Below are 23,232 nucleotides of genomic sequence, written 5' to 3'. Positions count from 1 at the left end.
TAAGATCCCATCACCCGTTCGTAAGTTAAAAATACTTCATTTTTTCTATTTCTTCCGAATTAACCGACCTCCTCCCACTCCCCCCCCCAGATGGTCAAATCGCGAAAACAATTTCTAATTTAATCTGGTCCAGTCCCTGATACGCCTGCCAAATTTCATCGTTCTAGCTTACCTGGAAGTGCCTAAAGTAGCAAAACCGGAACAGATACACCGACAGACGGACAGAATTTGCGATTACTATATGTCACTTGGTTAATACCAAGTGCCATAAAAAAACGAGTCACGTTTTCCTCGGGTTCTTACAAAGTATCAGTTCAATAGGGATAAATTATTTAAAGAACAGACTGTATGATTACCGAAATTAAGCTACGCAGAAGAGATCGAACTGTACAAAAAAGCGGCGGTTATCTATTTATGAATGCAAATGGCTTCAGAAGGCGGTTCTTTACTTGAGTCAGCAAAATTTGAAAAGCAGGGTTTGATGTTATCACTTGATTTTAAGAGACAAAAAAAAAATCAAAGACAAATAAAAAAAGGTAAAAAGAACAAATAAAAAAAAGACTCATGTTGAGTTGAACTTCGTTCAAGTCCTGGTTGAACTTCGTTGAAGTAAGGATGCTAGGGCTGTTTTTAAAAAGTAAAAAAAAAATATTGTTAGTTTTAATTCTCATATTTTAATGTAAGTTTATATACATATTTTTTTCTTTCTCGTATTGTGCTGAAGACGGCCCTTGGACGTAGGGCCGAAATATCCTTTGAATTGATTTCTATTGTCTTGAAAAGATTTTCTCTATTGTTTCTACTTCGTGTTTGTTTGTTAAGGGGGCTACAAATCTGACAACTCAGATATATATATTTTGGGTGTAGTATTTATAACTGAGAAGGGGGGGGGGGGGGTGAATCCTGGGTGTAATAAATAAAAGATGAGGGTATTACGGTTAAACTTCATTGCGTTTTGACTATTTTTAACTAAATAGCTAATTTTAATCGAATATATTTGCATGAAGGGTAGCAAAATAGGGCTTGGGAGGGAAACAGGATAGCATCCGTCTTTTTGACTCTTATAAAAAGCACTAAAAGTTTCAATTAAGCTGAATGAGCACATTCAAAGGTTTCAACGACAAGCCTTCCATATTGATAAAGAATATTAAAATGAAGCCCTATTGCTCTGTACTCATATCGCGCTTCAATAATTTGATTAAAAACCGCCATTTGATCAAAAACTGAACATATTTGATCAAAAACTGAACATAGTGAATGGAGAGAAACAACAAACCCTATGGAAACAAAAATACGTATATAATTAGGTTGCAACAAAACCTACCGGGCAAAACCCATTTCATACTGATTCCCAACATAACATGATCAAATAGAAAAATTGTTTTTAACTAAAAAGAAATAAATATACTTTGTTACTGTTAATTATTCGGTATAATATAAAAAAGATATAGAAACAGTGAAATTCATCCTTTCTTCTAATCTAAACAATTAACCAGCAAAGTTCTTATGGCACTAAGAAAATTTATGTTTATTGAGTTTTTCAACTGGCTTTCAATTTAATTCTGTCAAAATTAATGGGAAAATATGAGGCACATATACATTCTACAGTTCAAAATCATCCCGACTGGTAAAATGTTTAAATAAATAGAATTATTCAGCAAAAAACAAACATACTTTACGGGGCTGATGAGTTCTCCTCCAAGGGCACAAAGACATTCCCATTTTTAGCCTAATCAAAAAATTTGCCTCCCACGGAACGTTAGTCTCTCGTAAGGTAAAATTCTGTAAAGGTCCACGAGCGGGACCTAGCTATTCTGTTTATGATCTTTTCATGCCAAGGACCAAACACAAACAAATCCAAATAAGAACAAAACCAAAAAGCACCAGAACCGAAAAGACCAGGATAAAAACTAAAGTGCCAAAGTTTGCTGCAAAGTTCGCTCAACTAGAAAGGTATACTTTCAGGGCAAGATGAGAGGGATGTTCAACTGATAAAGAGACAATTTTTACATACAACAAAACTGTACAAAAATTGTTTGAGATTCAAAAAATATTGTTTATTATGTTCAACAAAAATTCCATTACTTTTTTTCTACTGAAAACTGAATAATTCTAAATAATTTCAATAATTTGCTGGACTTCAAAGACAAATCAACATTCGAATAAAAATTTGACATTTTTTTGACCGGTTTGGATTCCAGTCAAAAATTAGTTGGAAATCCAATTTAGTTTTTAAATTGTACTGCCACTCATATCTTCGCCAATACTTCTAATATTCCGACTGCTACATTTTAGGCTATATTGGTACTAAGATGGTATAAAGGTATTACGGTGAGTTTCACGAAATATTGAGGAAAAATTCGAACTAAATCAAAACATACTACTTGCATGCAAGCTGTCAAAGAGGCATATGATTAATGTCATAAGTGCACGTGTGGGGTAGTAAATTGAAACATGTTGGATATTTTGAGGGGAAGGTTTGACTTACTCAAGAACAGTAAGTGCATACTACAACTCCTTCTACTAGTGCTATTGCTGACGCTATTACTAATAGGAACACTTCTACTACAACTGCCAACATCTCCTGATCTCGTACATGGCCTCTTTGTACCCCCTCCCCCTTTCAGCAGCCTTGTATATGTTTAAGTCAGATCTCTTAATTGTGTATGCATGTGATGTAATGAATGTGATTAATTGTGTATGCATGTGGGGCCTATCAGTAATGTAATAAGTGTACGTGTAGGGTAATAAATTGAAACTTGTTGGATATTTTGAGGGGGAGGTTTGACTTACTCAAGATCAATAAGTGCATACTACATCTGCTTTTACTGCTACTACTACTAGTGCTATTGCTGACACTATTATTGATATTACTAATAGCAACACTTCTACTACAACTGTCAACATCTCCTGATCTCGTACATGGCCTTTTTGTACCACCTCCCCTTTTCAGGAGCCCTGTATATGTTTGAAAGTTAGATCTCTTAATTGTATATGCATATAACGTAATGATGCTCCCTTTTTGTAATTATATTTATCATTAGGAAAAAAATACTAACCTGCAATTTAAAGAACTTTTTTTCAAAAAAGAAGCCATACAAAGAGGTTAAATAAAATAACTGGAAAGGCCAAAAACAACATATTTCTTCAGCCGCATCTCTTCTCCATCCAAAAGAGCAAAAAATTATGTCCAAGAACTGAACCTAAATCAATTCTTTGTTCAATGATTTCAGTTAGAATGAATTTTTGAATGTGTACTATTATATTAAAAAGTTTACAAGCTGTACCTCAACAATCCTCGCCGTTTTATCATTATAGTTTTGTGTTTTATCAGATCATTATAGTATGTTTTATCATAGAAATCTCAAAATTTCTATCGGACGATTTCGAGGGAAAAGTGATGGGGAAAGGGGCCTAGTTGTCCTCCAATCTTTTTAGGTCACTTAAAAAGGGCAATAGAATTTTTAATTTCCATTTCAATGAGGCCACTCACAATATTCTATGACCGTTGGATCGATACAATCACCCGTGGGAAAAGAAAACAATCAAAAAAATAAACAAATAAACACGCATCTGTGATCTTTCTTCTGGTAAAAAATACAAAATTTCACATTTTTGCAGATAGAACTCCTCACCTACAGGTGAGGAACCCAAAACAACAGGGTTCCTGATACGCTGAATCTGATGGTGAGATTTTGATTAGGATTCTATGACTTTTCTAGGGCGTTTCTCCATTTTTTTGAAATTATTGAAACAATTTTCAGGCTCGTAACCTTTAATGGGAAAGACTAAATTTAATGAAACTTATATAATTGAAATCAGCAAAAAATCGGATTCTTTTGATATATCTATTGTTATTGAAATTCCTTTTCAAGAGTTTCGGTTACGATTGAGCCGGGTCGCTCCTTACCCTTCGTTATCATATACTGTTTGATAATAAAACTTAACAAACCAATGTGGGGTGAAAATTAAAAAATTTTCATGCAAGACTACAAAAATAGTTAAGCAAAAATCTGAGCATTGACTTAAGATAAAACAAAAGTTCCATCTTAAGATTAACTCCCTTTGTCCTATTTTTGTCCAAAATATTATCCAATACATTTCAATCACCAAAAACACAATGTTTTAGATGTACCTTCATTGTTAGAACATTTGGCTTCCTGGGTGTCGTATTCAAATTTACATGGTCCTGAAATGCCAGATAAATTAAGCGAAGGAACATCTTCAGGTTTTGGTGACAAAAGAAGGTTTGAATAATGAAAGGGCTTCTCGCTGTCATGTGGTAAATCATCTTCAACTTCTAAAACAAAATTTAAATTAAACAGACAAAGAAAAAATTAATTTTTGCTCTCCGAACATAAATTATTAAAATGAATGAATTAAGGCTTTCTCTTAATTAATAAATTAAGGCTTTCTCTTAATTTTGATCAGACGATTTTGAGAAATAAGGGGTGGGGAAGGAGGCCTAGTTGCCCTCCAATTTTTCCGTTGCTTAAAAAGGCAACTAGAACTCTCAATTTTAACGAACGTTTTTATTAGTAAAAAATATGCGTAACTTAAGAATTAGCTTACGTAACAAACTTTTATATTCTTATATTTTTATTATGTATGAGGGGGTTGGTCCCCTCGTTAATACCTCGCTCTTTGTACTAAATCATAAGTTTTGTCCCAATTCTTTAAGAATGACCCCTGAATCAGAAAGGCCGTAGAATAAGTAGTTGAAATTACTAAAAATACTTTAGCATAAAGAGCGATGTATTTATCTCCTCCTAAATACCTCGCTCTTTATTCTAAAGAATTTTTAGAAACCCTAATATGCTTAATAATCTCTGTTCGTTTTAAGTTTTAATGCTACTCCTTACTTTCAATTGAAAAAACTTTTCATTGTTTTTTTTTATAGTCATGCTAGAAAATCCTGCACCCTTTTCATTGAGTTTCTTTTCCCCCATGACATATTCCTCCAAGAAAAGATCCTCCCACATAGCCCCCTCCCCTCAACCCAACCCCCCAAACCAAAAGAATCCCCCTGAAAACGTCTGTACACTTCCCTATAACCATTACTGTATGTAAACACTGGTCAAAGTTTGTAACTTGCAGCCCATCCCCCAGGGACTGTGGGGGAGTAAGTCATCCCCAAAGACATAGTTATTATGGTTTTCGACTATGCGGAACAAAAAGGCTATATTAAAATTTTGATCCGTTGACTTTGGGAAAAAATGAGCATGGGAGGGGGCCTAGGTGCCCTCCAATTTTTTTGGTCACTTAAAAAAGGGCACTAGAACTTTTTATTTCCATTAGAATGGAAATAGAATCTCTTAGAATTAGAATCTCTTGCGATATTCTAGGACCGCTTGGTCGGTACGATGACCCCTGAGAAAAAAAAACAAAAAAACAAACAAATAAACACGCACCCATGTCTTATGTCTTCTGGCAAAAAATATGAAATTCCACATTTTTGTAGATAGGAGCTTGAAATTTTTGCTATAGGGTTCTCTGATACGTTAAATGCGATGGTGTGATTTTCGTTAAAATTTTATGACTTTTAGGGGGTGTTTCCCCCTATTTTCCAAAATAAGGTAAATTTTCTCAGGCTCATAACTTTTGATGACAATGACTAAATTTGATGATATTTAAATTAAGTATGAAAATACGATTCTTTCCGTGTATCTTTTAGCATCAAAATTCCAATTTTTAGAGTTTCGTTTACTATTGAGCCGGGTCACTCCTTACTACAGTTCGTTACCACGAACTGTTTGATCACTAATAGCAACACTGCTACTACAACTGTCAACGTCTCCTGATCTCGTACATGGCCTCCTTGTACCATCTCCCCCTTTCAGGAGCCCTGTATATGTTTGGAAGGTAGATCTCTTAATTGTGTATGCATATAACGTAATGATGCTCCCTTTTTGTAATTATATTTATCATTAGGAAAAGTATACTAAACTGCAATTTAAAGAATTTTTTTCAAAAAAGAAGCCATACGAAGAGGTGAAATAAAATAACTGGAAGGGCCAAAAACAACATATTTCTTCAGCCGCATCTCTTCTCCATCCAAAAGAGCAAAAAATTATGTCCAAGAACTGAACTAAATCAATTCTTTGTTCAATGATTTCAGTTAGAATTATTTTTTGAATCGTGTACTATTGTATTAAAAAGTTTACAAGCTGTACCTCCAAAATCCTCGCTGTTTTATCATTATAGTTCTATGTTTTATTAGTTCATTATAGTATATTTTACCATAGATATCTCAAAATTTCTATCGGACGATTTCGAGGGAAAAGTGGTGGGGAAGGGGGCCTAGTTGTTTTCCAATCTTTTTGGTCACTTAAAAATGGCATTAGAACTTTTAATTTCCATTTGGATGAGGCCACTCAAAATATTCTAGGACCATTGGATCGATACGATCGCCCCTGGGGAAAAAAAAATAATAAATAAATAAACACGCATCTGTGATCTTTCTTCTGGTAAAAAAAAATACAAAATTTCACATTTTTGCAGATAGAACTCCTCACCTACAGGTGAGGAACCGATTTGACTTTTTGAGGGTGTTTCTCCATTTTATTGAAATTATTGAAACATTTTTCAGGCTCGTAACCTTTAATGGGAAAGACTAAACTTAAAGAAACTTGTATATTTGAAATCAGCAAAAAATCAGATTCTTTTGATGTATCTATTGGTATCGAAATTCCGTTTTAAGAGTTTCGGTTAAAATTGAGCCGGGTCGCTCTTTACCCTTCGTTATCATATACTGTTTGATAAACACATGGTATTATGATATATGTTGAATATTATAATGTTTGATATTATACATCAAACTATTTGATGCATAATAAAACTTAACAAACCACTGTCAGGTGAAAATTAAAAAATTGTCATGAAAGCCTACAAAAATAGTTAAGCAAAAATCGGAGCATTGACTTATGATAAAACAAAAGTTCCATCTTAAGATTAAGTCCCTTTGTCCTATTTTTGTCCAAAATATTATCCAATACATTTCAATCAACAAAAACACAATGTTTTAGATGTACCTTCATTGTTAGAACATTTGGATTCCTGGGTGTCGTATTCAAATTTACATGGTCCCGAAAGGCCAGATAAATTAAGCGAAGGAACATCTTCAGGTTTTGGTGACAAAAGATGGTTTGAATAATTAAAGGGCTTCTCGATGTCCCGTGGTAAATCATCTTCAACTTCTAAAACAAAATTTAAATTAAACAGACAAAGAAAAATTTAACAGTAAAACTTACTAAGTAAATCTGACAAATCTGACTTTTTCTTTTTAGTTACGTGTAAAAATGTAAATATAAAGATATTATATGAATACATCAAATCAGCATATATGCAGGGTTTTTTTCACAAATTGTGTTTAAAACTCTACTTTTTATAAAGCAAAAGAAAACCAGGAACATTAAACGAAATTCACAGAAAAAAGTAAAGCCTGAAATTATAAAGGGAAAAGTAATCTAATGGCAAATAGCAATCCACCCCCAAAACGAACCATCTTTTTTCCAAATTTGTCCGATAAAATTTTTGACATAATAATTGTTTCCAAAATAGACCCATGATAAAATATTAAAAACTCCCCGGAACCTGGGGGCATATAAAGTTTTTATGGAAGGAATGATCATATAAATTCGTCAGGGGCTCATTCTATTGGAAATTGAAAGTTCTAGTTCCCTTTTTAAGAATCAAAAGGGACTGGAGGGCAACTAGCCCTCCTGGCTTCTTAACCTCAAATCCATCAAATCAAATTTTTGAGATAGTCATTTCGTTAAAATAATGGGGACCTAAGCCCCTAAAACCCCACAAATCCATAATGAGTTTAAGGTCTTTGAAAGGTTTATACTGCGAAATGAACTAAGTTGTGGTTAAATATGTTTAACTACTAATTTTTCGTAGCTCTTTCGAAAATATGGCGCATAGACCATCCGTCGAATATTTTTTTAATTATTCGATTCTAAATTGCTACCAGCAGTTATAACTTTCAGTCTTGGGAGTTCTGCTGCGGTCTTTTCTTGAAAATATGTTTCGTTCAGGCCAAATAAATGTTTTGAAATTCGTAGTATTCCAAGCTTTTTGTATCTTTGCTTTAGCTTTTCCCGGTGCTTCTGCACAGCAACCAACCCAATGCCTCTTTTATTTCAATTCTTTACCATCTTCCAAAAAACACTTCTATAAAGTAACTATACCAAGCTCTTCTTTAATGGCCTTTCTCGTCTTTCAAAATCTTTGACCATAATTTAAAAATTTGACGGAGCACTCCTATTTTTATAATTTGTTGAAACATTCACTTGTGATGTCAGTAAGACAAGTTGAAACGCTGACCGTATTTATGCCCGTCTATTCAAACTAATTATAAAACAGTGCAGGAGTTTCTAATATAAAACTGATGGTAAAAACTTCTAGTGGAGGCAAATAAAATGATGAAAATATCTTTTTTAAATTAATTAGAAAAAAATTAACAGTAAATTTGTTCCTTTCAAAATCCTCTTCAAGTATGTGTTAAAATTATTAAAATTCTATGTACCATTTTCACAGACAAGTTGAAATAGAATTTGCAAAAAAAAAAAACAATTCAGAAAACCCAGACAAGAAAAATTTTAGAAATAGCAAAATAAGATTATGTTGCTGAATAAGGGAAATTGATAGAAACCAAAATGGACACCTTTATTCGGCTGAAAAGCCATGTCGCCATCTGGCTGTCGCCAGAAAAGCCATGACTCTTCTATGACTTTTGGCAGGTGTTTTCCCGTTTTTTTGAAAATATATAAAATTTTCTCAGGCTCGTAACCTTTGATAGACAAGAGTAAAGTTAATCAAACTTATATATTTGAAATCAGCATACAAATTCGATTCTTTTGCTGCATCTATTGGTATCAAAATTACATTTCTTAGAATTTCGGTTACAAGATTAGACAGTAGAGTTTAGCTTCTAGGCACTTCAGATCATAGCAGCCAACTTTCTGCTTATTTAAAGTAAACTTCAAATCAATATAATAGACAGATTTACCCCTTGTTTTAGAAAAAGATATATACACTACAAATATGAGTTGTACAATCTATATATAGATAGGAGCAACAATAAAACTTAAAAAGAACAGAAATTATTACGCATATGGATGGGGTTACCTCCTCCTCAAAACCCCCCTCTTTATGCTGATGTTTTTAGTACTTTTGAAAAAAACCTTCTTATTGTTCCAATTAAACGAACATAGTGGCTCAGAAGTCATTCTTAAAGAATTGGGACAAATTTAAACTTTAGCGTACATTACAAAGAGCAAGATGAGGAGAAGGCAGGCCCCTTCCTATATTCTTAGTATTTAATATATACTTAATAGCTTCTGCTCGTTTTAAGTTTTAATTTTCCTCCTTACTTCCGGTTGAAAAAAAACCTGTTTTTTTTTAATTTAATTTCTGGTCGTTTTTTAAATAATCCCAGGAAATCTGATCCCACCTCCAAGGAGAAATACCCTCCCAGTGGATATATTCTCTAGACAATTCAATCCTGGTGAAAATTTACCCAGGCAATTACCCTTAACAACTCCACGCGTAAAATTGAGACGGAAATGAGAAAGCAAGCAATAAAAAATTGTATATATATTCTAAAGAATTCCCCCAGAGTTTAATTTTCTTTAACAAGTTCAACCCGTGGAAACTTGCCTCCCACTGAAAAATTTCCCCGTGAATAAAAAATAGCAGGAAATTCGTCTTTTCATCCTAAAATGTATGTATGCCTACCAATAATAAATACTATGGGTAAACAATGGGCAATTTTTATAGCTTGAACACCTTTCAAATGAGGCTGTATTATGTTACATCCAAAGGCATATTTACTGGATCTTTCAACTAGATAATAAAATGGCCATCTACAAATTTTTATCGGACAATTTTGGGGGGAAAAAGGGGTAGGGAGGGGGCCTAATTACCCTCCAATCTGTTTGGTCACTTAAAAATGGGCACTAGAACGTTTTATTTCCGTTTAAATAAGCCCTTTCACGATATTCTAGGACAACTGGGTCAAACCTGGAAGGACACCTGGAAAAAGAAAAAAAAACAACAAACAAATAAACAAGCATCCATAATCTTTCTTCTGCCAAAAAATATAAATTCCACATTTTTGCAGATAGAAACTTCAAACCTCAATATTGGAGTTCACTGATACGCTAACTCTAATGGTGCGATTTTCATTAAGATTCTATAACAATTAGGGGGTGTTTCACCCAATTTTCGAAAATACGGAAAATTTTCTTGCATTTATTTTGATGTACCTATTGGTATCAAAATTCTGTCGTTAGAGTTTCGGTTACTATTGAGCTACGTCACTCCTTACCTACAGTTCGTTACCACGAACTGTTTAATATTGAAACCTACCAAACCATTTTCAAGTGAAAATTTAACAAGAGCTAAGAGCTCATATGGCACTTGTGACGAGGCAAGAATAGCTAAGAGCCAAGAGCTCATATGGTATGAGCTCTAACAAAATTCTAAGAATCAATAAATTGATTCAAAAGGAAAATCAGAGGCTTAATGCCGGTCAGGATTTAAAATAAGAGCCCTGAGTCACGATGTACTTCTAAATATCAAAATTCATTAAGATCCTATCACCCAATCGTAAGTTATAAACACCTGATTTTTTCTAATTTTTCCTCTCCCTTTAGCCCCCCAGATGGTCGAATCTGGGAAAACGACTTTATCAAGTCAATTTGTGCAGCTCCCTGACACGCCTACAAATTTTCATCGTCTTAGCACGTCGAGGAGCATCAAACTCGCAAAAATCACTGAACCCTTCCCCCCAACTCCTTCAAAGAGAGCGAATCCAGTACGGTTACGTCAATCACGTGTCAAGGACATGCTTATTCTATCCACCAGGCTTCATCCCGATTCCTCTACTCCAAGTGTTTTCTAACTCCCCCCGATGTCAAAAGATCTGGTCGGGATTTGAAATAAGAGCTCTGAGACATGAATTCCTTCTAAATATAAAATTTCATTAAGATCCGATCACCCGTTCGTAAGATAAAAATACCCCAATTTTCACGTTTTCCAAGAATTCCGGTTTCCCCCTCCAACTCCCCCCAATGTCCCAGGATCTGGTCAGAATTTAAAATTAGAGCTTTAAAGCACAAGATCCTTCTAAATATCAAATTTCATTAAGATCTGGTCACCGTTTAGTAAGTTAAAAATACCTCAATTTTCAAAATTACCCTCCCCACCAACTCCACCAAAGACAGCAGATCCGTTCCGGTTATATCAGTCACGTATCTTAGACGGGTTTTTATTCTTCCCATCCAGTTTCATCCTGATCTCTCCGCTTTAAGTTTTTTCTAAGATTTCCGGTCCACCCCCCAACTGCCCGCCCCCAATGACGCTGGATCCGGTTGAGATTTAAGATAAGAGATCTGAGTTATGAGGTTCTTCTAAATATGAAGTTTCATGAAGATCCGATCACTCCTTCGAAAGTTAAACATACGTCATTTTTTCTAATTTATCAGAATTAACCCCCCCCCCATAGAGCAGATCCGTTCCTATTATGTAAATCCACGAATCTAAGACTTCTGCTTCTTTTTCGCACCAAGTTTTATCCCGATCCCTCCAATCTAAGCGTTTTCCATGATTTTAGGTTCCCTCACCCCAAACTCCCCCCAATGTCACCAGATCCGGATCTGAATTTAAAATAAAAGCTTTGGGACACGATATCCTTCTAAATATCAAATTTCATTAAGATCAGATCACCCGTTCGTAAGTTAAAAATACCTAATTTTTTCTAATTTTTCAGAATTACCCTCCCCCCCAAAGAGAGCGGACCCGTACCAGTTATGTCAATTATGTATCTAGAACTTGTGCTTATTTTTCCCACCAAGTTTCATCCCGATCCCTCCACTCTAAGTGTTTTCCAAGATTTTAGGTTTCCCCCTCCTAAGCTCCCTCCCCCCTCAATCTCACCAGATCTGGTCGGGATTTAAAACAAGAGCTCTGAGACACGATATACTTCTAAAAATCAAATTTCATTGAGATCCGATAACCCATTCGTAAGTTAAAAATACCTAATTTTTTCTAATTTTTCAGAGTTGAGAGAGCCCCCCCCCAACTACCCCAAAGAGAGTGGATCCGTTCCAGTTATGTCAATCATATATCTAGAGCTTTTGTTTTTTTTAACCAAGTTTCATCCCGATCCGTCCACTCTAAGTGTTTTCCAAGATTTTAGGTTTCCCCCTCTCAACCCCCCACCCCCCAATGTCACCAGATCTGTTCGGGATTTAAAATAAAAGCTCTGAGGCACGATATCCTTCCAAATATCAAATTTCATTAAGATCTGATCAACCGTTCGTAAGTTAAAAATACTTCTATTTTTCTATTTTTTCCGAATTCCCCACTCCCCCCCCCCCCCCAGATGGTTAAATCGGGAAAAAGACTATTTATAATTTAATCTGGTCCGGTCCCTGATACGCCTGCCCAATTTCATCGTCCTAGATTTACAGATTTGCGATTGCTATATGTCACTTGGTTAATACCAAGTGCCATAAAAATGATCATGAGAGACTACAAAAACACCTGCACATTGGAATAAGATACAAAAAAAAGTTCCATCTTAATATGAATTCCTTTAGTCCTATTTTTGTCCAATAAAATATTATCTAACATATATAAAAAAAACAACAACAATATTTCCAATGCACCTTCATTGTAGGAACATTTGGATTCCTGGGTGTCGTATTCAAATTTACATGGTCCTGATATGCTAGGTAAATTGAACAAAGGAACATCTTCACGTTTTGATGACAAAAGATGATTTGGAAAATGAAAGAGCTTCTCGCTGTCAACTGGTAAAACATCTTCAACTTCTAAAACAAAATTTTAACTAAACAGACACGCGTGAAAATGTAAATATACAGACATACATAAAATCACATGTATATGCTGTTTTTTTCAAATATCATTTTTTTAAATCTAGTTAATATAAAGCAAAAGAAAACAGAAACCTGAAATATATAACAAAATTCTCATAACTACAAGTTCCTGGATAAGTGTTGCTGGACTAAATTGACCAAAAATCATATGACAAAAACTCCCGGGATCACACAGCCCCCCCACCCCAGATCCTGGTGACAAGTGGTTTAGGTTATGCCTCCGAGGCATATTAGGTTTTTATGGAAGGGATGATAGTAAAAACTTCAGAGGGGGCTCACTCGACTATAGATCGGAATTTCTAGTTCCCTTTTTGAGAGTCAAAATTAACCTGATGGAAACTAGCCCCCTCTCCTTCCCTAATAGGCCATCTTTTCCCCAAATACATCCGATAAAATTTTTGGGATTTTTATTATATCCAAAATTGACTAAAAATCAAATAGTAAAAATTTCAGGGTTTAAGGATCCCCTCAGAACCCGGGGGTACATAGGTTTTTATGGAAGGAATGATCATATGATCATATGTTCGTCGAGGGCTCATTCTATTGGAAATTGAAATTTCTATTTCTCTTTTTGAGAATCAAAAGGGACCAAAGGGTAACAAGCCATCCTGGCTTCTTTACCACAAATCAATCCAATCAAATTTTTGATACAGCCATTTTGTTAAAATAAGTCAAAACATCGGTTAAAAAACTTCAGGGTCAACACAAAAACCCGGAGCCCTGGGGCAAGTATTGTATGTTATGTTCAGGGGAAATATTAGGTTCTACTGAGAGGATTTTGAAAATATTTGAATAGATGAGATAAGCTAAACCCACACCACCACTAAAACACTTGTGAGCGATATTTTATTCCAAAACTAAAGAGAGCTTACACCTGGACTTCTCTGCATGTCCAACCCTCTCCCCCCCCAAAAAAAAAATTATTAACGATATTATATTCCAACAATTATGGCAACTTACCCCTGGCCCTGCAAGACCGAACACCCCCCCCCCCCACTCTCTCCTAAGAAAAACATCTATAAAAATATTTAATTCCAAGACTTATGGGAGGACACCCGTCCTCCCCCAAAATATTACCAATGAAAAGCTATGGAAACTACCCCTGGCTTCCCCCTTCCTCTCTGGTCAACTCGTTCAGGTCAACAGAATGAAAAAAAAATTAAAATAAAAAATACAGTATTTTAAAGCTAAACAATCACAAAAATGACAATTAAAAGTGAAAAAAATGCCAATTAATCGAGGTTTTCTAAATTAGTTTCCAATATATAAAATACAAAATATAATCTCCCAAAGTTTAGAAGCTGAATTCAAATAACTTTATTCATCCCTTACATGTATTATGATTAGATATTCCCATCTGAATACCCATAACTACCCCTGCTTTAGCGAAAATATTTAATTCATCATACCTTCACAGAGAAAGAATCAGAGAAAATTTCTCTACCAGATGATTAATTGTCTCACCAAAGTTAAAAATGAACGCTAATAAATTGAATTTAAATGGGTTTTACGTCACAAAGAAGCCATTTTTATCCCCATTAAGTTCTTAATTGTTAGATTAAGAGCCTTTTTTTTCTAGGACCACATAATAAGCAAGGAGGAAAAAAAGAAATAATTATTTTGTAGAACAAAGTAGGTTTTCTTTTATTCTGACAAAAAAAAGCAATTGTACAACTTACCATTCTTAATGAAAGAATCCTCAGAAACTGTGATGGGATCAGCCATTTTCAGAATTTGTGGCAAGTCCATGAAAAATCTTGGAACTGAATTAATGCAAATTATGAGAATTATAGTACTATCATCGAAACTTGGATACAATTGGATACAACAAGGAGAGTCCTAAAATACAAAAGACATTACGATTGGTGTCTAATACTGACTTTTAACAACAGCAGAAACCCCAGCAGAAGAGACTCGATTCCTTGAGCAGTCAAAGGCTTTACAAATTTGATTATTATTTTCTTTACGGGTGCAAAAAATCTAAAACTGTCTTTTTGATGTAATTAAATTTAAAGGGTAGTTCTGGATTTAAGTTAAAATAAAAAATCACGGCAAAAACAGCAAAATATAGCTATCAGCTTATTCTGTTAGCTGTTTTCTATTACTAAATTTTCCAATCCGAAGACTTGAAAAATTTTGGTTTTATTCCTGAAATGAAAGTTTTATTCATGGTTTTAATGATTTCAACACTACAAAGTGTAGGCCTATTATGTATATGTCACTATGTTTTTTCAGGAGGGTATATCTAGTTGTTCTCAATTTTAGGCCTTGAAAAAAGTAAAAATAGATATAAAATGAGATACAAAAAAGATAGTGTCTATTAGCATTCAATTTATCAGTTGAAAAATTAAGTAATTACCTTCTAAAGCAATTAAAAATTCAAATCTGAATTCCATTGTAAGCAAATATTTATGTAGAGCATGTAGAAACTTAAGCCAAAGAAACATATTTTTTCAAACCTAAATTTTGGATAAAAAATTTCAACGACCAGACTGGCTAATCATGACAAAATCAACAAAATCATAATTTGCATCCTAAGCGAGTATGTAACAGTGCCGTACCTGGGCACATAGTACCTGGTGCCGTACCTGGAAAACAATTAGCTTCAAAAAATGCTTTGTATAAATTGAAAAATCGAGTTACCATTTGTACTTTTGTTCAGTTACCCTTTCCCTGTTACATATTTTATGTAACAAGGTCTTCATATGTTAGTTCATGGGTTTTTTTAAGGTATATTTTTTTTTAATTACCTTTGGATTTTTATTAGTAATTTTTATTTTATTATCGTGCACTAAGGACGGTCAAGCGGAGGTCTTGACCCAAACATTCGCATCAGTGTATACGCTTTTCACTGCTTCATATTATCTTTGTTTCTCTCTTCTCTTATTTTCGTTTTGTCTAAATTTTGGGGCAGATATATGGATTATGTATTTGGAATTATGGAGAAACCCAAATTGAAGGTTTTCTAAAAAATTTAAATAATTTGGGAGGGGAATTTCAACATACGGTTGAAAAAGAAACAGAGAATAAGTTACCTTTTTGGATATTTGGATCCATGAAATTATAATGAAGGAGCTTTTTCAAGGATATTCTAATAGGTAATGGATATTCAAAAAAGATGATTTCTAAAATAATTGAAAAAGGGAAAAAAATTAATGAAACCAGTGGAACAATTAGATGAAGATTGGTCAAATCAACAAACAAATCTGATCTGATCTGAAAGATCAGATGAAACTGTCATCAGAGGACATTTAGAAAATATGTACAAATGGAAAGAACACTTCAATGAGTTTTCAAACAGGACAGACAAGGCTAACCTACGAACTTGTTCAACCAGCTCAATCAAAATACCCAGAATGTTGCTCCATCACTCAGAGAACATTTACTTTGATTGAAGACGTCAGAAATGCCATCTTACAAACAGACGAGGGTCCAGTTGTGGGTTCATACACACCAGGTACTTCGATTTCAAGTTATGTCACGAACTCTTTTGCCTTCTCAAAGGTAATAATAATGAAGGGTCTGAATAAAGGTCAGTAAGTTACCTTCTTTTGCCCTGAATCAGGGTGCCCAATTGAGAAACAACCAAGTCAATGGCCTGGAGCTACTGAGACAGCTCTGGCACTAACATAATTGCTGCTATGCAGTGCAATTGGAAGATAACAAGGAAAGATCCTATTTTCTTCTGGAGCCCAGGTGCCTCTACCCAGGCTTTGCTGTCGGCTCCCTCGCTTAAAGAAAACAATACAGCTAAAATAGATTCAAATTGGAGTATAAACTTCGATATTAATCAATACAAGTAAGACCATTGTATGGCAGCACTTCTTTTCAGCTCCAGAACTGGCACTTCAGTAGCTTCCTTAGCCTCAACATACAACTAATGCCGAGTGTAGTTGTTGGAAATGGATGTGTATAGAGTCTGGACCAGTGAGAAAAAAGAACTAATAGTGCCAACAGATTCAACACAGCTCGCAATGACTAAATTTAACGTATGTGCATGGCAACAAATGTAGATTGCCTGTGGTGATTTCACTCTCAAACTTGCTTGAACACTGGAGAATGGTAAGCTCATCATATTTATTCCATCGTAGAACTGTACAACAAAGCTGAATTTCATATCCATTTTGGAGCAATTGGAGAAGTGTGTTGTAACAAAAACTGACTTCTTGGTTTTGGTTTGAAGTAAAATTTTGTAAGCTCAGTATAGCAGCTTTTGAGTCACTACAAATAGCAAATTTTCTTTCTTCTTTGTCCTTTATTGCGGCCTTTAGGATTAAATCAAGCGCTATCTCTATTGCTTCAATTTCAGCTTCAAAGACTGTTGAGTATTGTTCTAGAGATCTGGATGCCACTAAGTTCTTCTGAGGAACAAAAGCATCAGCTCCCACTCCCTTTCCTTCTATTTTGGATCCATCAGTATATATTAGACAGAAATTTTGAAATTTTTCTGTGATAAGTTTGTTAAATTCCATTTTTGTGTATAGTGGACTTCTTTCATTTTTTTGTTTTTTTTCTATGGTACAGGGTATTTGCATCCAAAGCCATGGTGGGGTTTCAATGGGTTTCTTATATTGCAACATTCTAGTAATAGAGAAATTCAAGCCTTCTATTCTCATCAGTGCTTCTGCTTTCTCAAATGGGTTTAGATGTTTCCTTAGTTTATTTGGGTTCATGGTATGGAATAGCCCACGCTTGACAATATGTTTCTTGATTGGATGATTTTTATCTGCTGTCCATAGTTTTTGAATATATTTAAGTAATTGTACATCTCTTCTTGTTGACAGTTCTTCTATACCAGATTCAATTAATAAGAATGGAATTGGTGTGGTATGTTTTGCACCAAAAGCAATCCTTATAGCTGTGTTTTGTATAACTTCTAGCTTATTTAGCTGACCTTCATTTGCACTGCCATATATAGTGGCCCCATATTCAATTTTTGATCGTATATACTTGCTAAGAAATTCTCTCATTACTGCTGGGTTAGCTCCATACCTCCCCCTTGCCATCATTTTCATAAGATTTATCTTTTTAAGGCATGATATTTTCAGATTTTCTATATGTTTCGTAAATCTCATCTTACAGTCCAGTATTATCCCTAGGGCTTTATATTCTTTTACTATTTCTATATTTTCTCCATAAAATTTCAAAAAAGGTTGTCTGATATTTCTCCTTTGTGTTATTACCATGGCTTTTGCTTTGGATGGTTCAAATATTATATCTAGAGTACTTGCCCATGTTTCTATTTGGAGAAGTATTTGTTGGGCTTCTTTTTCAGCTTCCTCTACAGTATCCTGGACAGTCCAAGTCTTATTGTCATCAGCAAAAATACAGCCATTGCATGCATCATCTTTAATAGGAATGTCATGTTCAGATATGTTATAATAATCAGGACCAAGGACACTTCCCTGTGGAACTCCTCTTTTAATTTGAACCTTGTTTTCTAATTTTGACTCTCCAACAAGTACAGCAACTTCTCTGCCAGACATATATTCTATTGAAAAATTCATCAGTGTGCCTTGGATGTTTGCTTTTACAAGTCCATTTAATATTTGTCAGTGAACAATGTTGTAAAATGCACCTTTAACATCTAGAAATGTAAGTATCATGACTTTCCTGTTATTTAATGTGTAGAGTGAATCTCTCAAAATGCTTAGAAGACTGTCAGTTGTGCTTCTCCCTTGCCAGCATCCATTTTGAATATCCTGAAGAATTTGTGTTTTTTCCACTGTGTAAACCAACCTTTTTCTGACCAGTCTTTCATAGATCTTTCCTACAACCGGCAGAAATGTTATAAATTGGTGATTTTCCACTAAATTACCAGGTTTTGGTATCATTAAAGCTATGCCTTTTTTCCAACAATCTGGAAATCTTCCCTCTTTCTATAAAATGTTAATTATTTTTAATAGTTCTTGTCTCCATCTAGTTGGAAGATTCTTCAATAATGCTGGGTGGATTCTATCAGGCCCAGGGGCTGTTTCTGGCAATTTATTTAGCACAACTTCTAGCTCTACATCTGTGAAAGGCAAATTGTATGGTTCATTACTTTCCTCCTCTGCAAGTTTTCTTGCTTTAGCAAATACTTTAGAGCAAAGGACTGTCTTTATAAATGGATCCTCTTTGCCTATGGTCTGACTTAGGTGCCTAACTCCTGCTTCAGCTTTCTTCTTGTCATCAAATATTAGCTCTCCATTAAATTGCACTGGGGTGTTTGGATTTGGAGGGTTATTTCTACTACCCATTCTTTTTATAAATCTGTAGACTTTCCCATTTCAATCTCTAAAATTTAAACCCTCTACAAACATTGTCCATGAATCACTTCAAGCATCACTTGTGGCTCTTACAAATTTTGCTTTAGTTTAATGTAGTTCTCTGTAGATAGAATTTTTCCATAGTCGTTTGCTGCCCTATTCCATGCTTTCTTGGTATTTTCACATTCAGTATTCCACCATATAGGTTCTTTGTGGCTAGTTTCCCCTTTTTTGCTCTGTGGGATGATTTTTTTTGCTGTCTCCAGCAGAAGTTGTTGGAATTTACAAATTTTGTCCTCTATGTTTTGAAAAGAATTGAGTTCTTTCTCCAGTTCAATAGATCCCAGACTTGTTCTGTACTCTTTCCAATTAACTTTTTTGAATATGAACCTTGGCTGGTTATCAATATTTGGGCTTTCAATTCTGCCTTCAATATCCACAATTACAGGAAAGTGGTCACTGATGAGGTCACTATTTATTTCTGATGTGACAGCTGTCTTAGTTGCCATTCTACCACATGCAAAGGCTAAATCAATTGTTGAATATAGACCCCTGTGTGGATTTGCCCTAGTGGGTAACGCATATGGTGTCAAAAGAATTATTTCATCTTCTCCTTCTAGGATTTTCTCCAAGGCATTTCCACTACCATTTTTATTTCCACAACCACACCAAATATCAGAGTGGGCATTAAAATCCCCAACTATTAAAAACTCTTCTGTTGGTTTTACAGCATTTTTTACTAAATTAAAAACAGTCTCCAAATCCATATTGTTTCCTTCTGGGTTATACACATTGGCTAATATCAGTGCTGGTTTTCTATATCTATACACTCTACACAACAACACTTCTACCTTCTGATTTACTAATGATCCAAAATTTAAAACCTGATGGTACACTGTCTTTTTGATGGCTGTAATCAATCTGCCTCTTCTACCTTCTTCTTGATCCTTTCTAATTATGTGAAAATCTTTCATTAAACATGTATCTCTGCTTGTCAGCCATGTTTCTTGTAGGCAGATAATATCAATTTCTTTATTCTTTGCAAAGTTCTCAATCAAGTCCTTTTTAACTCTTTTGACTGATTGAGTGTTGAATGATAAAATTCTCATTTAAGGGCTTATGTTGATTAGCTTTAGAATTTCACTTGATTCTAGTTTCTCATTGAATAATGTTTTCATAAGAGAGCATAACTTCTGGACCCTTTCTTGTAATTCCAAGTCCCTCAAGTCAACCACTTCTGGTGCAGTTGAAACAAAAATCACTAGCTTTGTTAGAATGTCTTTTTGGATTTTGTTTTGTTCATTGATCTCTTTGGCCTTTTTTTTATTTAATGCATCTGCATAGGATCTATATGCTATGGAAGCCATATTAAAGCCAATATTTTTTTCTTGAGATAATCTTAAAATATTTTTATTTTGATCTCTTACCCTACAAAATCCAGAAGTAGAAGAATGGTTACCCATACAATTTACACAGCTATAATTTTGGAATTTTTCTTCTTTTAATGTTACTTTCTTAAGTTCACAATCTTTTGACTGGTGAGGACCTGCACATCTGAGACAAACTGGTTGTGGTGCCCTGCATTGTGCCTGCATATGTCCATACTTTTGACACTTGAAGCACTGGATAATAGGCCTTTGGTATCCTTGAACTTCTCTTTTCCTACCATATAGCCATAGAGCTGAGGGCAAGAGATTATTTTCAAATGTAATACAGACTGATAGGCTATCTTCTAATTGTTTTGTTTCTCTATTAAATCTTTTCAATCTTTTTACAGATTTCACATTAGCATTAGACTCAGATTCAAGATCACTTTTAATCTCTTCTTTGGTGATTTCTTTAGGTATTCCTCTTATTACTCCTTGACATCTGGGTTTAAATTCCTCTGCTTGGACTTCTGTTTCACCTATTTTCTTAATTGTCAATGCTTTTGCTACAGCAGATTCAGTTGGAAGAAATATTGTGACTCTCTTTTTATCTTTGCTCAGTTCAAATTCAAAGTGCTCAGGTTTCAATGCTTCTCTTAGGCTTAAAGTGGTTTCTCTTTCCATAGGCAATATTTTTGTTTCAACTTTGCTGGACAAGATTACTCTATTGTCAAATCTGTCAAGAATCTGGATTCCCTTATTTTTTGGGTGGTACTTAAGAGGAGCTGTGTAGCAACTTTTTGCAACTCTATTGTTTTCCTCAATGAGGGTTGGGGATATAGCTCTTTTGGCTCCTTTTCCTAAGTCATGAGATAATCCTAGCTTAGGGAAATTTATGATACCCTCCACTTCTTTAGGGTTTGCACTGCCTAAATTCATGGCTTCATCTGAGGGAAGAGGTGGGTAATTTTCATCTATTGAATTCAAAATTTCGAATGAATTTGATGTAGGGACTGTAGCAATGAATCTATTTTGAGAGTGTGGCTAGATATAGATTTGATGCTGACTGTATTGACTATTGTGGGGGGCTAGAGTTGTGACATATGGTGATTGTCTTGCCTGATTAAATCCTGGTGTCTGCTGTATAACCTGACCCTGGTACTGTATAGCTTGAGACATAGGTACAACTTGTGGAATAAATGTTGTGTAGCCTACATGGGGGCCTGCCCCTGCTCATTATTTGGACCTACTGCATTTGGCCCCACCATCACTCCAGGAGAGTGATGTGGATCCCAATTTACCTGAATCCCAGGTAAAACACACCACTATACCCAAAAAATTACCAAAAATATCAAACCCTCAATTCAAAAATAATATACCACGCTGAGCCGTTTTCCTCAAGTCCTTTCCTGTGTAATGCGGTATTCAAAAAGATATCCGCGTGATAAATATTGAAAACATGTACGAATAATGTGCTTCCAAAAATGTTGTTAAATAAAAAAAAATTAGTTTCTTTAACTAAAAGTAAAACTGAAGCTGAAACTTTGAAGTTGAAAGTTTAACTCCCCAAAACATATTTTTTGATTGCCATATACTTGCTCACGAAACTAATAAGATTAAGATAATTTGTAGAAAGCTAAAGATTGAAGAAATGTTTGACTCCATCATAAGCTTACAACTACCTCCTAATACTGAAAGGCCGATTTATAGGGTGATGATCCAAATTATGAAAAAGACAATGGAATACGAGCTAATTTATTAATGAAGATCTACTGTGCAGAAGAGAGCGAGAGTGAGTAGCCGGCCTCTTGGCCTTAAACTGCTTGGGACAGGCAGCTCAAGTACTTGCACTTCCCACAAACCAAACAGAAGGGAAGAGAGGATGAAAAAGAAGGATTGCTAGTGCCATCTTGAAGTCAAAGGGGTAAAAGGACTGTATGCAGTCTGTATATCCTCATACAAATTCTGGAATTGGAAACTGAAAGTGAAAGTGTTTTTTAACGAATAGAAATTACTCCGTGTCTGAAAGGGGTTGTTCCTTCCTCAACGACCCACTCTATACGCTAAATTTTGGCTGTTTCTCGCAATTCTACTTTATTAAACAATAAAAAACTTTAGTGTAAAGAGCGGGACGTTGAGAAGGGAACAGCTTCTTTCATACACAGAGTAATTTTTGTTCGTTTTAAGTTTTAATGTCGCTCCTTACTTTCTGTTGAAAAACAAGTTTTTTATTTAATTTCTGAACGTTTTTGAATTAATGCATGTTTGATTTTGGCTCTCCGCACATAAATTATTAAATTGCAATTTGCATATTAATTCTTTTTCGGCTAAATGGATTTCTCTTAGTTTTGATGCAATGATTTTGATAAATAAGCGATGGGGAAGGAGGAATAGTTGCCCTCCAATTTTTCGGTTACTTAAAAAGGCAACTAGAACTTTTAATTTTTAGCGAAAGTTTTTATTAGTAAAAAATGTAAGTAACTTAAGAATTGACTTACGTAACAAACTTCTATATTCTTATATTTTTATTTTGTATATGAGGGGGTTTTTCCCCTCGGTAATACCTCGGTCTTTACATTAAAGCTTAAGTTTTGTCCCAATTCTTTCAGAATTACCCCTGAATCAGAAAGGCCGTGTTGAAATTACTGAAATTACTTGTTGAGATTACTAAAGATACTTTAGCATAAAGAGCGAGGTATTTAGGAGAAG

The 23,232-nt window shown here is 34.7% G+C and overlaps 1 protein-coding gene across 1 annotated transcript in view; it reads right to left on the bottom strand.

The window, feature by feature from the left end:
• LOC136027928 (zinc finger protein 271-like) overlaps positions 1 to 23,232 on the bottom strand; it is a 181,185-nt gene that overhangs the window by 11,272 nt on the left and 146,681 nt on the right. The window contains 2 exon segments of the mRNA XM_065705382.1: positions 4,136 to 4,300; positions 7,032 to 7,196. Coding sequence (XP_065561454.1) covers positions 4,136 to 4,300; positions 7,032 to 7,196 — 330 coding nt within the window.

Source organism: Artemia franciscana, chromosome 6, assembly GCF_032884065.1.
Source record: "Artemia franciscana chromosome 6, ASM3288406v1, whole genome shotgun sequence".
NCBI classification, from domain to species: Eukaryota; Metazoa; Arthropoda; class Branchiopoda; order Anostraca; family Artemiidae; genus Artemia; species Artemia franciscana.
This window is presented reverse-complemented; position numbering and strand designations above follow the sequence as displayed.